This window comes from Plectropomus leopardus, chromosome 20 (genome assembly GCF_026936395.1).
Source record: "Plectropomus leopardus strain MGB_pleo_1.0 chromosome 20, ASM2693639v1, whole genome shotgun sequence".
NCBI lineage: Eukaryota > Metazoa > Chordata > Actinopteri > Perciformes > Serranidae > Plectropomus > Plectropomus leopardus.
The window spans coordinates 28,214,851-28,236,020 of record NC_142195.1 but is presented as its reverse complement, the minus strand read 5'-3'; the positions used below and the strand labels follow the sequence as shown (position 1 = coordinate 28,236,020).

The 21,170-nt window shown below is 38.2% G+C and overlaps 1 protein-coding gene across 2 annotated transcripts in view; it reads right to left on the bottom strand.

Moving 5' to 3' along the window:
* ttc28 (tetratricopeptide repeat domain 28) overlaps positions 1 to 21,170 on the bottom strand; it is a 124,099-nt gene that overhangs the window by 32,647 nt on the left and 70,282 nt on the right. For both annotated transcript variants that reach the window (XM_042509420.2, XM_088070674.1), the window contains exons 4-8: positions 17,578 to 17,850; positions 17,366 to 17,496; positions 7,999 to 8,220; positions 5,409 to 5,597; positions 5,228 to 5,324 (exon numbers count right to left, since the gene is read on the bottom strand). In XM_042509420.2, the coding sequence (XP_042365354.2) occupies positions 5,228 to 5,324; positions 5,409 to 5,597; positions 7,999 to 8,220; positions 17,366 to 17,496; positions 17,578 to 17,850 (912 nt within the window). The remainder of the gene's footprint in view (positions 1 to 5,227; positions 5,325 to 5,408; positions 5,598 to 7,998; positions 8,221 to 17,365; positions 17,497 to 17,577; positions 17,851 to 21,170) is intronic.

Here is a 21,170-nt window from a genome sequence, read left to right as displayed (position 1 = left end):
GAGTCGATTGCAGGAAACATAAAACTGTGTGTTTAAATAAAAAAGGCAGTGATGCTGGGCTAACGCAGGGTGTTTTTAAGCCCTGTGTGGAATATGTAGGAAGCAGGTTACATGCAGAAGACGAGGAGGCTGCTGATAAGGAGAGGAAGACCTCGTTCATCGGGGTCTCGCACTAAGAGGATTACAGAGCAGCCTGCAGAGTTGGCTGGAGTCGCTGGTTGCAGTTCCAGCCGTCCTCTTAAACTCTGCTAACACACGAGCGTGAGTTCCTCGGAGGCGTCAGCGCGCCAGCTCTCTGCAGAGACGCTGCAGGACGGATGCCGGGATTCCCCGACACGCAGAGGGGGTCGCGGCGTGCACAGAGCCGAGCCGTGAGGATTAGAGGTGTGGAAAATGAGGTGAGATCTGATGACGGGGTTTTCGGCTGACACAGCACGGAGAGATTAGAGGAGGGGGAGGAGGTGGTGACCTCCGGGAAAAGGCCTCGTCGTCAGTGAATACATCGGGTGTGGCCGATGTGAGAAACACGCAACTCTTTGCTTTATGTGTCACATTCGGCTGTTTTTTGTTTGATTTAAAGATGTAAAATGTGTTGCATCATCAAACTGGAATTTGGTGCAGAAAAGTGGTGATTAAACTTTAAACGGCACCAAAACAAATCACTAAAGAGTTTCATGACACGAATCAACACTCCAGCGGAGATATTTCTGGAGTTAGAGAGCGTAAATTATATATTGAGTTTGATATTTGATATTAAGGTTGATAAGATCTTTTTACAGGAAAAGGGTGGAGGAGAGGAGACAAGAAAGAAGGAAACGAGAGAAGAGAAGGGAATAAGGAGGATGGAAGATAAGGGGAAACAAGAGAGGAGATTAGGAAACAAAGGAGGAAAGGATTAAACATGATGGGAGAAAGGAGGAGGAAACAAAAGAGGAGAAGATAAGAGACAACAAGGCAGGAAACAAAGGAAGGAAATGGCAGGAGGAAGAAGAGAAGGGAAGGAGAAGAAGAGAGTAGAGGAGGAAACGACAAGGGAATGAGGGGAGAAGAGAGGACATATACCAGAGGGAAGAAGAGAGGGAACAAAGGAGGAAAGGACAAAAGAGCAACAAACTAGGGAGGAGAGGAGGAGGAGGGGAAAAAGGGAGGGAAAAAGAGGAGAGGAGATAAGGAAATGGAGAAAAATGTGAGAAAGGAGAGGAGGAAACGTGGGAAGAAAGGAGGTAAGGAAAGGAAGGAAGAAGAAGAAGAAATGAGAGAAAGGAGAAGACAAGGAAATGAGGGAAGAATAGAGGAGAAAATGAGGAAACAAGGAAAGGGAAGGTGGACAGACAGAAGACTAAGAGGAAACGAGAAAAGGAAAGGAGGACACATGGGAGGAAATCAAACCCCAAAAAAGGGAGAGAAAAGTAGAGGATAGGAGAAAACAAGGGTAGAAAGAAGGAAACAAGGATGGAAGAAGGAAAGGAGAGCAGAATAAAGAGAGGAGGAAACAAGGAAGTAGTGGAAAAAGAAGAAAGGAAATGAAAAGGAAAGGGAGGAGATGAAACAAAAAAAGGAGAGAAGAGGATGGGAGAACACAGAGGACAGAGGAAATACAAGAGGAAAGGAGAAGAGGATACAAGTGAGGAGTGGAAAGGAAAAGAGGAGAAAAGAAAACAAGAGAGGAGAGGAGAGAAGAGAAGGAAAGGAGAGCAGGGCGGAGAGGAGGAAACAAAGGAGAGGAGGACGGAGCGCTGTGGAGTCAGCAGCTCTGAGAGAGAAAAGCATCATCCATAAATGATGATGTGAGTCATTGATCTGCAGCTCGTCTGTCAGACGCTCGTCCTCTCAGACTCACTTCAGCTCCTGCAGAGCGAGTTTCACTTCTGCTCCTCCAACGCCCAAAATAACCCGAAAACTCAACACAAGACGTGTTTAAATAAACAAACAAAAGAGGAAACTTGCACTTCATTTATGCTACTTAATACTTCTACTCAGCTACATCGCAGAGGTAAATGTACTTTTTTACTGCACTTCATGGATCTGAAAGCTACGATGGAGGATTAAGGCCATGTCAAAGAAAAAAAAATAAAATTTCAGAATAAACTTAAAATATTACAAGAAAAAAGTAATAATTTTCTGAGAAAAAAAAGTTGTAATTTTATGAGAATAGAGTCGTAATATTCTGAGAATAAAGTCATAATTTCCAGAATTATTTCGTAATAGTACGAGAAGAAAGTTGTGGTTTTATGAGAAAAAAAATCTTAACTTAATGAGAATAAAGTCGCAATATTGCAAGGATAGAGTCGTAATTTTACAGAAAAAAAGGTGTAATTTGACTAGAACAAAGTCATAATTTTGAAAGAAAGGAAATCACAAAAACAAACATATTGCCAGCAAACTTTAAAACAATAAACAACTTCACAAGAAGTGACCCAAAAATGAGCCAGATGTTAATATAAAGTCAGGGCTACAAAAAAAAGTACCTGAAAATAAGCAATAAGAATTTGGGAAAACAATGAAAAGACCTAAGAAAAGTGCTGAAATAAAACAATAATAATAAATACGATAAACAATATGATCTCACACACACACACACACACACACACACACACAGTGGCGAGCTGTCCACTCAGCGGTGGAGTCGGGTTCAGCAGCTCTCACATTTCGATGTGGCCGCAGAAACCAGAACCTCGTTAATAAAACATGAGCTCTGATTGGCCGGAGAGCTCTGTGCTGCGGTCATGTGATCGGCCTCAGGTGATGGAGAGCAGGACCATCACATCATCTACGGCCGGGGGCCGAAGAAGTATTCAGGTCCTCAGTGAAAGTACTAATACCACACTGTGAAAATACTGCACTGCAAGTACAGTTCTGTGCGTCAATCTGAGGCCACAATAGACTTTAACACAGTTTTAACCCTTTGAAACCTGGAGCTGCATCCCTCTTCTTGTGCTGCTTTCAGACACCATTCACAGGTATTTTAACCTTTGAACGTCTGTACATTTCTGTTTAAAAACACATGAGGGAAAAGGCAATGAGCAAATGCTCTGCAAACTGCAAGAAATTACTTGATTTATAAAATTTATTTTTTTTTAAAAGCGAACAGAAAGTTTTAGGTTTAAAAGAACAAAAAAGCTAGGGAAACCTACATAATTACATATTTAAAATTATGTTAGATAATTATACATTTCAATGCACTCCTTCAACATCTTGTTGGCTTTGTTTGATTTTTGCCCCTCCTTTTTCATTTTTATTTAATTTTAGGTTTTTTTTTATTATTTATTTTACAAATTTTAATGTAATTTTCTTTTACTTGTTTTTTTCTAATTTCTTGCATTTTTAGGGGTAATTTCTGCTTTTGTTGCTCAATGCTTTCTCTCAGTGTTTTTGAAAGAAATCAAGGGAATTTTCTCAGGTTTCAAAGGGTTAAAGGGGATATATACATGCCGGTGTGTATCATCATTTTTACTTTGCTGAAATAACAAAGTTTAAAGCGGCCAAAGACTTTTGCACAGTGCAGTAAAAGTCCTGCACTGGAGCGTCCAAGTACGTGATCATGGCCTGAATCCAAAACTGCACTTAAGTCCAGTACTTGAGGAAATGTACTTGGTGCTCAAATGTAACAGAAGAAGAGTCCATTTGTCTGTGAGCTGCTGATCGATGCAGACTGACTTGATCAGGTCCCGGACAACAGCCCAGTCCGTCTATTGAGTCACCGTGGCGACAGCAGTGACACAGCTGCTCAGTGGTTAACCCTTTGAAACCCGAGGACATTTTTTTGTGCTTGCGAAAACAAGTGGAGGCAGCAATTAACTTAACAACAAATGTCCTAAAAAAATAGCAAGAGATTAGTAAAAGTTTGTAATAAAATTGCCTGAAAATAAGCACAAAAAAAGCAAAAAGGAAATTTATCAAAGAAAATGACCTTAAAGAAAATAAAAAAACACATAGGTATATTTTTTCTGTTACATAATTGTAAATATTTAATTAGAATCTGGACATATTCTTTTCTGGACATATTTTTTTTTGATATTTTTTAATAACACTGCTTTTACTTTTTATCTAAAACTGCATCACATCATTCGCTTTTTGAAAATGAAATTCATGCAGAATACGATAAAAGACATTCACAGTGTTTACTCTGAAGTTTGCAAAGAGCACGATGAAGTCAGAGAGGAAAAGAGCGAAACTATTTCCCGACATATGAAAACATTAGTCTTTCTATACATAAATTACTGATGTGATAACAGCAACAACAACAACAAAAATAATAATAATTAATATAATAATAATAATAATAATAATAATAGTAACAATAATACCTGAAAAAATCTAACTGGGAAATTACATGAAAGGACATTTCTGGACATTTTTTTCTAGATTATTATTATTTTTTTATTATTATTTTTAATTATTATTATTATTATCATTATTTTCTTTTTTTTCTATTCTAAATCTGCAAAAAAGTTTTGCAGTTTGCAGGACATTTCTTGCCAAGTTGCTCATTGTATTTTTTCCCAGGTTTTGAAAGAAGTCACACCAATTTTGCTCAGTTTCAAAGATTTAAAAACTTCTGAACTGCATCAAAAGAAAATTATATCAATACAGGTTAAAAAGGGTTAATACAACAATATTTCCATCAACCCCTCTGTTTTCTTATCTACAGTTTTGCCTCTTTGTTGTTGTTTTTTCAGTGATTTTACTAAAAAAATCAAACTGAGTCTGAAAAAGGGCATTAAATAGGATTTTTTAATCCCAACACTTCAAGTTTTTACCAGCAAAATTCTGCTGCAAAACTACTTATTTCCATCCTTTTTTAGGAAAATAGTTCATATATCATCCATAATAAACTTTTTGTGCAAAAACAGGTATCTTGTGGCGTTCATTATAGTGGCTGTGTTTGTGGTTATTTTAAGGCATCGCTCTGCATTTCTGTTAAATGTTTGAAAGCACACAGAGCGCCGTCAGATCGACTATTGAACTGAATATGAAGCAGTAATTTAAAGCCAGAGTTGTTGTTGTAGACTCTTTTCTTCTTTTATTCAGAACATGCACACCTTGTTTTTTGTGATGTTTTTTCTTTTCCACAATACAAAGAAGAATCTGACACCTTCCTCATCTGTTTATCCTCTGGGGGTGACGGTGCAGCTTGATTATGCTCACTTCTCCTCACCATATTTTCTAATTTTCTCCTGATTTCTGGAAGCGAACACGTGTAACATGTGCGGCTGGATAAACTCACCGAGGTTGGACGACGCTCGACCCTGAGCCGCTCTGTCCTGCAGCTCCTGGGCGATTTCTAACTGGTGCTGATGGTGCTGCCGAGCTCTGTCCAGGTCCTGAGGATCGCACAGAAAAAACGTTACTCACGTTTATTATTCACAGAATATCAAAATACTTACAAAATACTGTTAAAAACCAACCTGCATGCAGCGGGCGGCGTGTCCCAGACCAGCGTACGCCCTCATCTCGATGGCTCTGTCGGTCAGCTCCTGAGCTAACTCCAGCACCCGTGTGTGGTACGAGATGGCCTTGTCGAAGTCCCGCTGAGAGTGGTAGGCGCTGCCCAGGTTGCTGTACGCCCGCGCCTCCTCACGCCGGTTCTCCAAAGTCTGCAAAAACACACATTTAGAAATTACGTCAGAGGCAATTTTACATTTTCTGAGTGTCCCAAGTCAGCAAATATTAGGTATTAGTAACAATATTCTCTGTTTCATTATCAGTAGGCATACATGACTTAAATTAAAGACCGAATAAATATTTTGTTTTTAAAACAATGTCACTTGCATCATTGCATTAACCCTTTATAACCTGAACAAAGTGGTATGATTCAAATGCTTTGGGAAAAATGGTTATGAGCAATAAGAAATTACCCAAAAATTTGTGTGAAATTAGTAAAAAAGGTGTTAAAAAACATCAGAAAATGAGCAAGAAAAAAAGAAAAAAGCAAAGTAAAAAAAAAAAAACAACAACAACAAGAAAATGACCTGAAATACTTTTTTTAAAAAAATGATAATAAGAATGTACCATAATTATAAAAATATATTTATGGTAATTATAATTTACTGGACACTTTTCTCTTGCCTTCAAAAAAAAAATCTAGATCTACTAATGTCCTGCAAAATGCAGAAAGTTTTTCGCAAAGTTGATCTTTTCCTTTTTTCCCTATATTTTCAAAAGAAATCAAACCATTTTGCTCCAGGTTCAAAGACTTAGATATTTCTGAAAGCTGTTTGAATGAAGCACAAAAAAGTGACGTTGATAAGTGTTTCAAAGAGTTAAAAACAAACTCAAAATCAAAATGATGCATTTTAACTCTATAGAAATACAAACAAAAATATATTTTCTGTTTTGAATGATAAAGAAGGACCCTCACGGCTCCTCACAGAGAGAAGTTGTTTCACGTTACAAGCTGAAACACTAAACTGTGAAAAAAATAACTTCATAAACTCTCAGTAGTCTGAAGATTTGACTTAATTCTGGTACAAATCGAACTGTCAACAGATGGTCAATTTGTATGTGAGGGGAGAGCGAGCTGCACAGAGGCGTGATGCTGGCTGCAGGGGCTGGCCGCTTTGCAATTTTACACTTCATCCAAAAAAAACGTACCATAAAAAGTGAAATGTGCACACATTATTGTCTGTTTGTTTGTGCAACATTTGCAGAGAATATTTCACTACTACAGTCCTGAATACACACCATGTTCTTTGGGGAAATGTGCAGTAACTTTGTTATAAAATACTACATTCAGCAAATGATGCGTTAAAATAAACACAACATCCAGTAACTGATCTCCTCCTGTTTGAATTTATCTTAGTCTTGAAATACAAATTACGCCTCTCTCCATAATAATCCTAAACTCAATTACTGGATGCAGCTGGTGTCTTTATATAAGTACACAGGATATCCATTTTTAGCCTGTTTATGAAACATCGTCCCTGTGAATATTTGGCTGCTTTTTCACATCGCAGCTGAATTCTGTTTTTTTTTTTGTTTAGTCTTTCAGCACTGTTGTCATAAAAAACCTCAAAACTCTCTTTAAATGTGTTACCCTAAAGTGAAGAACTGTGCGCTTTTCTGTAGTTTATGATCTCATACAGTAAAAGGAAAACTTCATCCCCAAATTGATCATCTGTGTAACAGTTATTCATCCTGTTTTAGGGTAATTTTGTAAAGATAGCTTTTGTTTTTCTGGCAGGCCTTTCACAGTGAAAGAAAAATCCAAAAATGGAGAAAATTCTTGATTTTGACACTGCACAAAAAATAATAATAAATAAATCAGTGTTGCTTCTAATCATTGAATCCCAGGCTGTGATAAAATTTTAAAAAATCTACTTAATTGTGAAATGTACCGAAAATAATTTAATATTATTATTTTTTTAAGTACATTGAAAATAATAAATAGCTATTTTTATGTCTAAAAACATAGTGGCATCATGACAAAAACCTGGCATTTAAAGGGTTACAATTCTGAAAATAAATAAATATTTGATTCTTGTGATTAGGAATGACGCTGGTTAAAAAACGAACTCAATGAAAGTAAAAAATAATATTAATTAATAATTTTTAAAGCTTGATTTTTAAAAGTGCACAAAGTGATACGAGTGTGTGTGATATAAAAGTGTTTGTTGCTCTGGTGTGTCAGCAGAAGAGTGTGTGTGGGACTGAGGCAAAATGAACCACAGTGTGTGTGTGTGTGTGTGTGTGTGTGTGTGTGTGTTAATGGTGATGACAAAAACATGTCACCCAGTGCAACAGTTAACAGTTTTTGGACAACAGTGGAGCTCTGTGGCACAGAGGAAGAGGATATTTCAGGCTCTGATACACAGTAATACTTGTTAGTGGATATATTTACTGTTGGTTTTGGAGTTTTTGTTTTTGTTGACAATAAAAAAACACCAGAATGATCCTTTACGATCTCACTGGGCGAATCCGAATCGCCAGAAAAGTTTAGCAGTCACAAAGTTTTCCTCCTCCATCAGAAACGACACATCATGAGACGTGCTTCTGTACCTTCGCGATGTCCAAGTGCTGCTCGTGGCACTGAACGGCGTTGGGGAAGTCTCCCAGCGCTGTGTACACGGCGCCCATGTTGCCCAGCTGGCGCGCCTCGGAGAGCTGGCACTGCGTTTGTCTCGCCAACAGCACGCACTGTTTGTGGCTGGCCAGCGCGTTGGGGTAGTCACCGATAGCTGTGTACACGTGGCCCAGGCTGCTGAGAGCGTCCGACGCCGCCTGAAAACACACACACACACACACACACACACACTGCTGAGTGCCCAGTAAAGAGAGCGACTAAACCAGTCACACAGTCCCAGTAAACACAAACTATGTTCAGACACAAAAGCAAGCAGAAGCTTTGACTTTAACATATTAAAACATAATAACTCATCACTGTTTTTGCAACAAGTCATTTATCTCTGCAGATTGTTTATTACAACCTGCAGAGATTTTTGATTTTCATTTATTTTATGTTTCAAAGGTTTAAATACTTGTGAAAAGCATCTGAGCAAGAAAAGTGGTGGAGATCCAGGTGTTAAAGGTTGTTTTTTTTCGTGCTTTTCGTTGATGTTAAACTCAGAGTCGTGCTGACTGCACGTTTGTATCCGTCGCTTTCAGACTCTTCTGTCTGCTGTTTTCAGCTCGGTGAATGTGGTGTGAAGGAGTCACACCTGAGGACTGTCCTGTGCAGTCAGCTTCACAGTTTAATCCCATTTGTGTATTTATTGTTCTCCTCAGTTCGAACATGCGGATGAATCTTATCTTTTTTCAGAGTGTTAGGAATCAGTGAGTTAGATAATCTGGATCAAGTGCTGGCTTGTTTACAGCTCGTCTGACCGTCTGACTGCACGTGTTCGTTGTGCTGTCGGCCCTCAGTGCAGTGAAGTCAATGTGTTCCCAAATCTCAGCGTTTCCTTTGTCAATTCAGAGATTTTTTATTAGTTTAACTGAGAGAAATGATGCACAAAACTGCGAAAAAGAAAGACCCGATGTGTCATTAAACTGAAAAACACTGAGGAGAGAATCAGGATTTAGAGCGTCTCTTGTCTCAGTTAAAGTCTGAGACATGTCGAGTTTTTTTGTCCCCTCAAATCTAATGTTTTCAGTGTAGATGTTCTTGGGAACGAAGGTGTTTTGGCACCAAGTGTTTAATACATCAATAGTCTGAGAGCTCGAAATGTCATATAATTCCAGAAATGTCCTTAAACCCAATAAGCATCCTTAAAATCCGAGAAACTTCCTAAAATCTGAGAAATGTCCTAAAATCTGAGAAATGTCCTAAAATCACAGAAATGTCCTAAAATTGAGAAACATCTTAAAATCCCATAAATGTCCTTAAACCTGAGAAAAGACCTAAAATTTTAGAAACATCCTAAAATCTTGGCCCTGGCCCCTGGCCTTCTGTCATTTTGCAAAAGTGGCCTCCAGTCAGAGTGTCTCTGACCTAAATACGTCCTCCACCACTGCAGGACAGTTAGAGGACATTGTTCAGAGAGAAGGTAAAAGGAGGACGTCACCTCCTCACACTCCAAATGAAAACGTTATTGGAGGCTTCAGGAGCGAGAGCGAATCTTTCACTTCCTGTTAGTCTCTGCAGCTGTGAGCGTCCTCGGCACACGAGGACACTTTCAGAGCACGAGGACACTTTCAGAGCACGAGGACACTTTCAGAGCACTTTGAGCTCTCTAATGATTTCAGGCAGCGCTCCTCCTGCTAATTACAGACACCTCTTCACACATAACACCACGCAAATAACCACCAGTGTTTCAGCAGCAAAGTTCACACCACTGCTGTCTTTGTGAAAACAAGGCCGTGAACTCACACACACACACACACACACACACACACACACACACATTGTGTCAGTTGTACACACTCGTCTGTTTCTCTGATTAAAGAAATGAGAAAGGGTCGCTGCTCGCGCTTTAGTAATTTGAAACCTTCCCACTCGTCTGCTAACTAATCTTAAGGTTATTGGTATTGATCAGAGGAGTCATGGGAAATATTCATCAGGTCTGAGGTCTGTTTCAAATTAACAAAGAGAACGAGAGAAAAGAGAGACGCCATAATCTGAGCTGACACGTCCTTCATTCATCACTGAGTGCTGCAGCGATGAGCCTCAACTGATACATTCAGACACATACTATATTACTAATAATCAAAAACATTATTATCGTTATTAATATAATAACGATAATAATAATATTATTATTATTAATATAATAACGATATTATTATTATTATTATTATTATTATTATTATTATTATTATTTACGCCGTGTGTAAGATAGAATTAAATATTACCAAGTAAAAATAGATGAAATGGATACATAAATGTACAATTATAGGTACTCAGAAGTATATAAAGTATTCAAAATTAGCTCAACTTTACCAGCTGCAACATTAATGTGATAAACACATGAATGCAATCATAATTAAAAAAATATCTATATAATAATAATAATAATTATTATTAGCAAAAAAATCAGTAAAATAGCAAAAAATCAGTAAAAACTGAAAAGTTGTCTGGAAAAAAAACAAACAATAAAATAAAATAAATATAATAAAATAAAATAAAAAAACAAAATCAATATATTTTTTTCTGTAATTTTAAAAATAATATTATAAAAAGTAACAGGGGAAGAGCGACTTAACAAAAAATGGCAAAACAGTTAGGAAAAATCAATAAAAAGTTGCTGGACAATTGCCTAAAAAATAAAATAAATTAAAATAAAATAACATTTTGTAATTTAAAAAATAATATAACGTAAGCCTACTTTGCCACTTTCCACAGCTGGTAGAGTTTTTAGGAAGTAAATATAAGTATCTGATTTTTTACATGAGAAATGAGTTTTCCCAAGGACACAAACACATGAAACATGTTAGAGAGAATCTGTTGAACACACAGCGCGATGAAATCATTAACAGACTCTGTCCTGAGGAGGTAAATCAGATCTCTTTGATACAATCCCAGTGACAGTAATGAAGTTAGAGTCTCTGTGGACACAAACAGCAGTCTCACACACACACACACACACACACACACACACACACACACACACACACACACACACACACACACACGCCAAAATTTAAATATGACTTTGACCTTTGAAAGCACACGGCGAGGGACAGCAAAGAGTGAGCCGGAGACTATAATGAAATGTTTGCAAGTTTAAAGAACGTGCGAGAGAGGAGGAGAAGGAGCTATGAATTATTAAAGAGGAGTTATTAGCATGTTCGTTACTCATTTATATCCCAAACGCACTCTAACCTGAGTCAGACCAGTGTGTTCGTCAGCGGAGGTATTCCTTAAATAATAAGCAAAAAACTCTATTTCTGCTTGAATATTGTCGGCTTTTTTCTTTTTTTAAATGGAAGATATAGTGGTTATTTATGTCTTTTAACTCTTTGAAACCTTTGGCCTGATTTCTGTCAAAACATGGGAAGAAGACAATGAGCAATGAAAGAAAAATTACACAAAAATCAGCAAGAAATTAGTAAAAAACACAACAAAATTACCTGAAAATGGAGCTACAGGCTACAACAAGGCTAAAAACATGAGGCCAGTGACGTTTTTCAAAACAACTTAGCACGTTGGGGCTTCAGGACACTTGGATTACTTCAGTTGAGCAGTATGGAGACATTTAGTGGTTTAATTTTATATTTTTTAAAATCCTGGTCACTGTTTGCTTTAGTTGTTTGGGAGGTTAACGCCTTTTCCCCGTGACACTCCAGCAAATTTTGTGGATTTTAAAACTTCACCTGAATTTCCATCTGCATGAGGGTGAAGAAATGATGACTGAATTTTCTTTTTTGGGTGAACCATCACTTTAAGCACTGAATGCACTAAGCTACTTTTCACCACAAGAAACCTAATAATACACTGGAAAGTCTGATTTTAACATATTTTATTGTAATCTGTGAAAAAACGAATCCTTCAGACACGCAGCAGCACCGCGTCCCTGTAAATCAGAGCCTTAATGAATGCTAAAATCTGAAGACAGCCAAACTGACCTTTAGTGAAATTCACCTTCTAATTAACATCAGGACAAACTGCTCTTTTCACGTCTGTTCACGTGTTTCTCTGCGTGTGAGAAGACGACAGCACACACCCGCTGAAACCCCAATTCCCAGCAAAGTGATGAGTGTAAACACATAAAATCCAGTCGACACATCTCCGAGGCGGGAAAGGGAGATTTAATAAATGACGGGGAGGCCTCTGTGTGTACAGTCCACCGGCCACACAAGTGTTTGATTTCCCTCAAGGACACAATGTTTCCCCGGCACCAGAAAACACACAAAAAAATCCAATCATGTTGTGTCTGGGCCCGAGAGCCTCTACACACTGTGTGTTTAGATATATAGAAAAAAAACTGACAAACGTCATCATTTTACGCGGAAAAACATCACACATGCAACCTGTCATTATTTTATTTTTATGTAATGTTGCAGAAAATCTCATTAGGGAGGTCTGCGTGGGTAAACAGAGAATCCGTGTGAGTGGGAAGGGAAAAGGAAAAGATCTGTAAATCTAAATAAAGAGGAGACAGCGGCTCTGCATCCCGCGCCTGCTGCTGCGCTCGATAAATCGGCCGGCTGAGAGGCAGGCGGTTTAGAAAAGCGAAGCTCAATCGCCCCCCAAAAATATGAGCTTTTCACCCTCAGCATGGGATAAAGGGAGAAATGAGTTCTCCTGCTGCGTCAGGTGGAAATGACAGATCTGAGGTAACTGGTTTGACTCCGAGAGACCGAAAGTCTGAGTCGGTGCATGCAGAGGTGAGAGGGGACAGAGAGACAAAAAGAGGGGAGGCTGCGGAGGAAGAGGAGGAAGTTTCACTCCAAAATTTAGCATTATGAGCTCATTATAGATTTTTATAAGTGTTTCGCACAAGTTTCTGTCATTTTGGCATTCTGGTTCATAATTATGAATCCAGAAACTCCTTGATTTCCTGCATCATAATCAAATGAATGCATCATTAACCCTTTGAAACCTGAGCAAACTGGCCCCGTTTTTCTTACAAGAACATAAGAGGAAGGCAATGAGCAACTTGAGCAACAATTAGCATTAGTAAAAGTTAGAAAACTTTCAGTAAATGAGCAAAAAGAAAGGAAATGACCTGAAAAAAGGTGCTAAAATAATATATTAATTACATTAATAATATTTCTGTAACATAATCATAAATATATAATAATAATACATATATATGTAGTTCTCTTTTAATTAATATATATAATATAATTTTATTAGATTTTTTTTCTTTTTCTTTTATTTCTTTTCATTTTTTTCATAATTTTTTTGTCACCTTTAATCAATTTCTTGCCAAGTTGCTTCTCAGTCGTCAGTGTTCAGTGAGTCAGCTCATGACTACATCACTTTAGAAACACAGATATGATACGTACGAAACGTAATAATAATGTATTCGTGTTTTGCAGAAATGTACGGCGGCTACATTTTATTTGGTCGAGTGAGCTGCAAAAACAACCAGGGACTAATAATCTTTGACACAACCTGAACTTCCCAGAAGTGTTTATCGTATTTATTTTATAAATAGTGAAGAAACTACCAATTATTTTCATAAATGACTCATCTGTTGATTCTTTCTTTGTTTAATCAGTTTGCTGTTTATAATATAAAGACCAACAATAAAAAAAATAAAAAAATATCCTTCACTATATGTTAGTAGCTGAATTGATGTCTTCAAATGTCTTATTTTGTCCAAAATGTAAAGAAATTTGTTTTGCAATAACGTGAAATAGAGAAATGATTATCAGACTTCAACGATTGATTGATGAGTTAAGATTGATGGAAAGCATTCGTATTAGGCTGCATTATATTATCTATATCATAAAGCTGTTGCCTTTTTTAATGTGTGTCCACGCCTGCAGGTTATGCATCAGCTCTCTGCAGGCGGCGTCTTTGTTTGGAAGCACGCCGTCTGGAAACACTGGGATAAACACACGTGTGCGGCGGCAGAGCAACCCACAGTGGGAGATATGGATTTGTGTTGATGACCGTGTTTCAGAGGCCTCAGGCTGTGCACCTGTGGAGGAGACGCTCGATAATCTGTCTGTCAACAACACGATGGACACAGCAGCTCCGACGGAGACAGTGTTTGGACACCGAGCTTCATGACAGGACGAGACGTGCCGGATTAATGTGACGGGAGCTGCTCAGAAACACGAGCAGACGCGCCGCACTCCTGTTTGTCGCTCGCTGCTTCCATTAAAACGAACTCACTCAAACCCTCATTCGTCTTACTGACAGCTGCTCAATCCGCCTCTACACATCCACCATGCAATCACACGCTATTAAGTGCTCTTGTGTGTGTGTGTGTGTGTGTGTGTGTGTGTCAGAGTGTGTGTGTGGGTGTAATATCGAGCTGCTTTGTGTGAGAGGGTCCACTGGAGCCTTTAACAACATTACAGTGAACGTGGCAGAGTTATAATAAAGCTCAACATTACAAACATCTTATTGAGTTTACAGCTAGAAGATAAATAATAATAATAATCAGCCCACCTTTCCAGTTAGTTTAGATACTGTAATAAAAATATTAATCAAAAGATATTGAGTCAGTTTATATTTCTGGGAAGAGCTGAGGAAATAAAAAGGGCCCGGAGGAGAGAGGAGGAAACTTCAGGGTGTTCTTCATGTAAAACTTAATCACGAGCACAACTTTGCTGTTTTTATCTTTTTAGTCATCATTCAAAGTTCAATAGTAATTTGCATAACAAACGTATTTATTTTTTTGATGAGTCTGATGAGAGGTTTGATATCTCTGTCATATCTGTTCATGCAGGAAACGAAAAAATGGGTGCGTCTTCTTTCTCTTTATTTTTGCTTTGTTTTTTCTTCTATTATTTAATTTTTCTTACTTTTTTGTATTTTTGTGGGTATATTTTATTCTGTTTTTAAAATTTTATTTAATGTTTGATTTTATTATTATTATTTTGTTATTTATTTATTTTATTTTATTTTATTTTATTATGACACGTTTGTTTGTAATAAAAGTATAGGAAACGCAAATGTCTCCTAATTTCTTTTTTGCAGTGAAGTTTTAATAAAATAAATAATAATAATAAAAGACTTGGGGTCATTAAAGAGCATTAAACAGTTTGCAGAAAATGCAAAAATTCAGTCTAACATACAATATTATATTGATATTACGATGCAAAAGTGCATTTACTGTTACAAAAGATAAGATTTTATCCATGCGATTAATCTTGATCAAACCTCACAGAAAAATTAGAAAATTATTTTGCTCGGTGTTGATTAAAACTAATTAACAAACAAAAGCAAAAGTTGCAATAAAGCAAGCAAAAACACGCAATAGATAAAATAAATAATAAAAAATAAGCCGTTAATCTGACTGACAGCACGCTCTCGCACACAGCACTCACAGATATTTGTGCAGAAACGAAAACTCTGCTGGCACACGAAATCGAAGAAAAGCCAACGTCATTATTGATCAACGCACATGGACACGTGAGGTTGTTTATATTTCTCCTTCAATAATAAAGAGACATTAAAATATTCCACTGAGCGCTGCACGGCCACAGAATCATGAGATCAAAAATAAACGATTAAATCCTGAAAAATGACTTTCACACACACACACACACACACACACACACACACACACACACACACACACGCACACACGCACGCACACACACACACACACACACACACACACACACACGCACACACACACACGGCAGTAGTTAAACAAAGGTAAACACACACACAAACAACCTGACAGCCTCACTTTGTGTTTGGAGACATAAAGAGGCCAAAGTCTAATCTGTAACAGCGACCTAATTAACTCTTCTTCTCACAACTGTCCAAAGTGTTTGAGCAGAAAGACGCTGAGTTCAGCTGCGGCCCGAGGCGAAAAACAAGAAGAAAATAAAAAAAAGTGCTTTCCAGAAAACATGAGAGAGCAGAGAGAGATGTTCAAACTGTGCAGAGAGAAGTTTGTTTTCGGACTGGTGTGTGATGTAATCTGAGATAATCTCTGGAGATTTACAGTCTCGGATAAACTGCTGACGCTGTCATATCATATAGACTGAAGATGAACAGCTACGGCTCTTCAATAAAACATGTCAGGTAGCCAAGATACTGTTATAAACAACAAATTAAACTGTATCAGCACTGCACACGTAAACTTCTGATTCTTTCTGCTGGTTTTTGTTCCTTAAACACGAAGACAAACGCAGATTAAGAGGCTCCCTGTAGCTCAGGTGGCAGAGTGATTATTATTTGTTATTCATGACTAAATTACACACCAGCTATGTGACCGCAGTGAAATATTTGTCATTTCCTGCCTCCGGCACGCTTCACCCAGGCGCCGCCCTTCGCCTAAACTAAAAAGAGCATTTCTTAAAGTGGAACACGACTTGTTTTCAGTTTTTTAATTGTATCCACGCCTATCATCTCCAAACTGGATTATTGTTGACGCCGTTGTCACAAAGACTGGTAGATCCGCTTTTTGTTTTCCTCTGAGCTTTGCAACTATCCACGGCGATCGACACTGAACGACACCATCAACACGTGACGGAGAGAAGAAAAACAAGTTCACTGAAGAGGAAATTTTGTGGTTATTTTAGTTTTATTTTACTAGTTTTAACATAAAAGAAGACGTGATTTTGTCCGTTACTATGGACTCATTCATTGTGCATCACCTCCATTCAATTTCTTTGAGAAATAACGCTTTTATGCAAGATGGTTGCATGATTTTAGCAATGTGGCAGCTTTTCATATTACATGGCCAACAGTCATGGCGTAAATCAGAATAACTGCTCATATAATGTGACGCTCGTTTCATATTCCCTACAGTAACATGTCACACACATATCAGCATACAAATCAGTCCGCTGCTACTGTGGACAATAATGACAAACGCAAAATCACCCGTTCACTGCAAAATTACTCACTAGCTCTGGATCTAGGAAAACAAAGTTTTCCTCCAGCTTTTGTTGCACAACGGTTGATGCATTTCTTTTTGTGCTGTAAATCGATGCTTCAGCACTCAGAGGCAGGAAGAACTGCATAGTAACCGATTTTAATGCAGTTTGTTTCATTGTCCTAAAGCCATTACATCGTGCAATCAACATTAAATTCAGAATTAAATATTTAAAAGTTATCTCCTGAGGCTTTAAGTGAGAACGCGTGATACGGACGATCTCCCGTTGTGAGCTGCATGTGAGGAAAGGAAAACTATGATTCTGCAGGTTTTGGTGACCTCAGAAGCAAAAACTGATCAAGCCAACAGCATACCTGAGTAAAGTGTGATGAGCTTAAACTGAGACTGACGGCAAATCGATTCAACATGTGTTATCACATGAATAAACATGAGAACACTCTTTTTTCACGCACCTCTCTGTCCTTCAGCTTCATGGCGAGCACCAGCTGGTTCCTGTGATTGGCCAGTGCTTCTCTGTAGCTGCCTTTGGAGAAGAGCGCGGAGCCGAGGTTCCCGTGAGCTCGGCATTCGCCCGACTGATCACCTGTGGATGAAACAGAGAGCACGTGACGTTCTTTGTCTTCACCGTGCGCTCACACTGGACTCCGTCGCTCTCCGCTCTTACCTAAAGTCTTGGTCACCTCCAGGTCCTGCTGCATGTACGCCATGCTCTTCTCCGTGTTACCCAGAGACCAGTAGGCCGAGCTCAGAGCCGAGAAGACGGACCCACGCAGCTTTAGGGAGCACGTGCCGATCTTCAGCCCGGCCTCCAGCACCACGACGGAGGCGCCGTGGAAACCGTGGGTCAGCAGCTCCTGGCCGATGACGGACACGACCACGAACGGGCTCTTGTCCAGCTTCATCTTCTGCAGCTGCTGGTAGGTCGGCTCAAGGGAGTCTGGGGGGGCACAAAGACGCTGCTGAGAGGAGGTCTGGGTTTTTTACTTTAAATGATGTGTTTTCATGTGTTTTCAGCAAAAATAACAGTAATAAAAATAATAATATTGACTTCATACCGCTATTCACTGCAGTTTCAATTTCTGTCTCAGACATGAACAAATAACAAATATATGTTTTACTCAACCTTTCCAGCTTTGTTTTCAAAATAAAAGCCCTCTGACAACTTTTTTTGTCAGCAGGAACCATTCAGACACAAGGCTTTTATTGTGAAGTATTTGTTGGCTCGTGCAGCCTCATAAATGAGCGGAGTATTGGCATTTAACTCTCTGAAACCTAAACAAACTGGCTCGATTTCTTTTAAATCATTCAAATGTAAGGTGATGAGCATTTTAAGAAGCAATTACGTACGACAGCATAAAATTACTAAAAAAAAACATAACAAAACAAAAAAAAAAGAAAATTACCTGAAAATTGACAAAAATGTCAAGTTAAAAAAATTCCAATTAAACAAGAAAAGCACCTACAAATTAAACGAAATAAAACAAGGATAGTAAAAAAGAATTTTAAAAAAAGCCAAGGAATAACATGAAAAAATGCTTTAGATGCATTAATAATTCTGTAACATAATTTTAAAAACATGATGATAATTGTGAATATATTTGAATAGACATTCTTCCCTAGCTTTTAAATAGCTTTTTTTAAATAAAAAAATAAATCTATTTGTTTTTTGCAGTTTGTGAGACATTTCCTGCAAAGTCGATCTATGCTGCTGTTTATGGTTCAGAGATTTAAATATTGTGAAAAGTATCTGAATCCAATACACCCCAATCCAGATTTCAAAGGGTTAATAGTGGAAATACAGTAGTTATATTAGCAGGTAGCTCTGCAGCAGTCTCCAGCCATAAAACGTGCATTTCCCTTGATGAATTGTTTAATAACGTGATAAAAATGACTGCATGATTTCTTTATTTTTTGGATGAAAGTGAAACTGTTTCTTCACGGCACAAATTTTCTACTTGTCATGGGAAAAAATTACTTTTGAGCAAGCCTTTTTATGATCAAATTTTCTACTGAAATGAAATGTGACGACAAGATTCAGATAACTGATAAAGTGCTCGGTTTGCGTGAGGACGGAGAGCGTCTGCAGCATCGTCGTTTTTGACAAACACTGAGATTGTTGTGAAACTCTCAGAAGACAGCCGCCGAACAAGAGTGTGAAATGCGAGTGAACGCCGCCTGGAGACATCAAACTGAGCTTTTGGACTGTGGTTTGTATTATTAAAGGCTGTCTCATGCAGCAGTGGATATTTTGATATTTTTGGAAAAGCTGTGTCTCTGTCAGCAGCATCGTGACGGAGTGAAACTGAAAACAAGTGTGCCGATAATGAAGTTCTGCTGCACAGAAACAACAGCAGATTGATTGAATCTGTGTTCATTATTGGCAGTAGTTTTATGTCCGTTACACACAACCGCTGCTGCTCCAGACCTCACTACACTGCAGTCCTGTCAGCGCACTGCTGCAGCTCCTCTGTTTGTGTAACACTGAGCGGCTCTCGAGGCTCGCAGGTTCAACTGTCGAGCCTCAAATAAAAACTAGTTTTACAGTGTTAATGTTTTATTAATGAATATAAAGAATAGGAACAAATTTGTAATGCAAGTCAGAAATGAGAAAGAATAACTGCAACTGGATGGAGTACATGATATATATAAAGCTGAGGGTCTATATCGACACGTATCATCAACAGTTAAGTAATTTAACCATCAGGGACTGTTTGGTGCATTTTACACGCTTTTCATTCTTCATTTTTTTGATAATTGTGTGTGTGTGTTGATGCATATGTCCTAAATGTAGTCCAGATTGTGTATTTGAGTGTAATCAGTGAATTTGCAGCTCAGCTCCTACAATAAGTCTAAAATACACTGTGGAAACTAAATAGTTACATTCAGACTGTTCAGGTCCAAAAATGCTCCATTGAAACCCATTCAAACTGACATTTTTGATCCCACAGCCATCAGAGCAGAAAAACAGGACTTGTATTATTTCTGGGTGTCATTCTGGGCTTTTGACTCTGAATTTGTCATTTTGACTATTTTCCACCTGATGAGGTCATTTTGACCATATTTGGCATATGGAGGAAATACATGCTATTTCCACTAGGTGACCTGTCACAGTCAATGTAGCTGCTGATCACTGACAGATCCCAGACTGTCAGCAGCTACACTCACACACTGACATATCCCAGACTGTCAGCAGCAAAGATACCAAAAATAAATCTACTTTGCATGTAATATATTAAATTTTAGTGTTTAATTAATTAATCTAAAAACATAGTGAGGTCAAAAAACCCAGTATTTTAAGTTAACGTTTTTTAAATAACTCAGCACTTTCAGGTACTAAGTCATTATTTTGTGATAGTGATTATTTTGAGAAACTAAGTCATATTTTGAGATACTAACACGTTTTTTTGAGAAAGCTGCTCATTTGTTTTCAAGATATGTTAAGTCATTATATCTTTTCTTTTTTAGAAAGTTTCTAATTTTTCTGAAATACTTCATTGTTTTTAAATGACTAATTAACTTAAGATATTAACTCATATTTTTTTTTAGAAGTTTTCTTATGTATTTATGTATGTCTGTATGTATTAGAGATATTAAATCATTACTTTAAGATTTTAAATCAATACAATGAGAAACTTACCCAAACCAATTACACAGTATCTTAAACTTAAGAGAAAATTAAAAAAATTAAGAAAACAGGATCAGGTTTTTTGGGCAGAAATGGGCCTCCATACTTTCCAAAACATGCACAACACGTGACAAAACAGCCCGCCATGAGGTCGTATTTAACCTCCCTTTATGCAAATGAAATGAACTGCAGCTGGTCTCAGTCTTGGTGAATTCGCCAAACTGAAAAACTGTAGTGATGTTAAATGTTTGGACTCTCACGCTAACTTGATGCAGACTCGGTAAACATCCCCCAGTAAGAACTGGAAGGACTCCTTCTATTTTTTAGCAGCTTTGCTGGCTGATGCCCGACAGCACATCAGCCCGTAAAGAAGACATCAGCGGCCCCCAACAGGGGACAGACGACCCAGAGGACGCCCCGTCCTCCGTGCTGTTAATGCTGCAACTCCCTTCCTGCACTCCCTGAATATCGGACTTCTCCACGGTCCAACATGTTGCCCTTCCTCCTGCTTACTCGAGCATGACGACTCCTGGTAACACTTGATACTCGCCGTCGTAGCTCCGAGGCTCGCTCGCTTTGAAGCTTTCGGGAGATGGAGTTTTGGAGGTTGCAACCTCTGGACAGCAGAACAA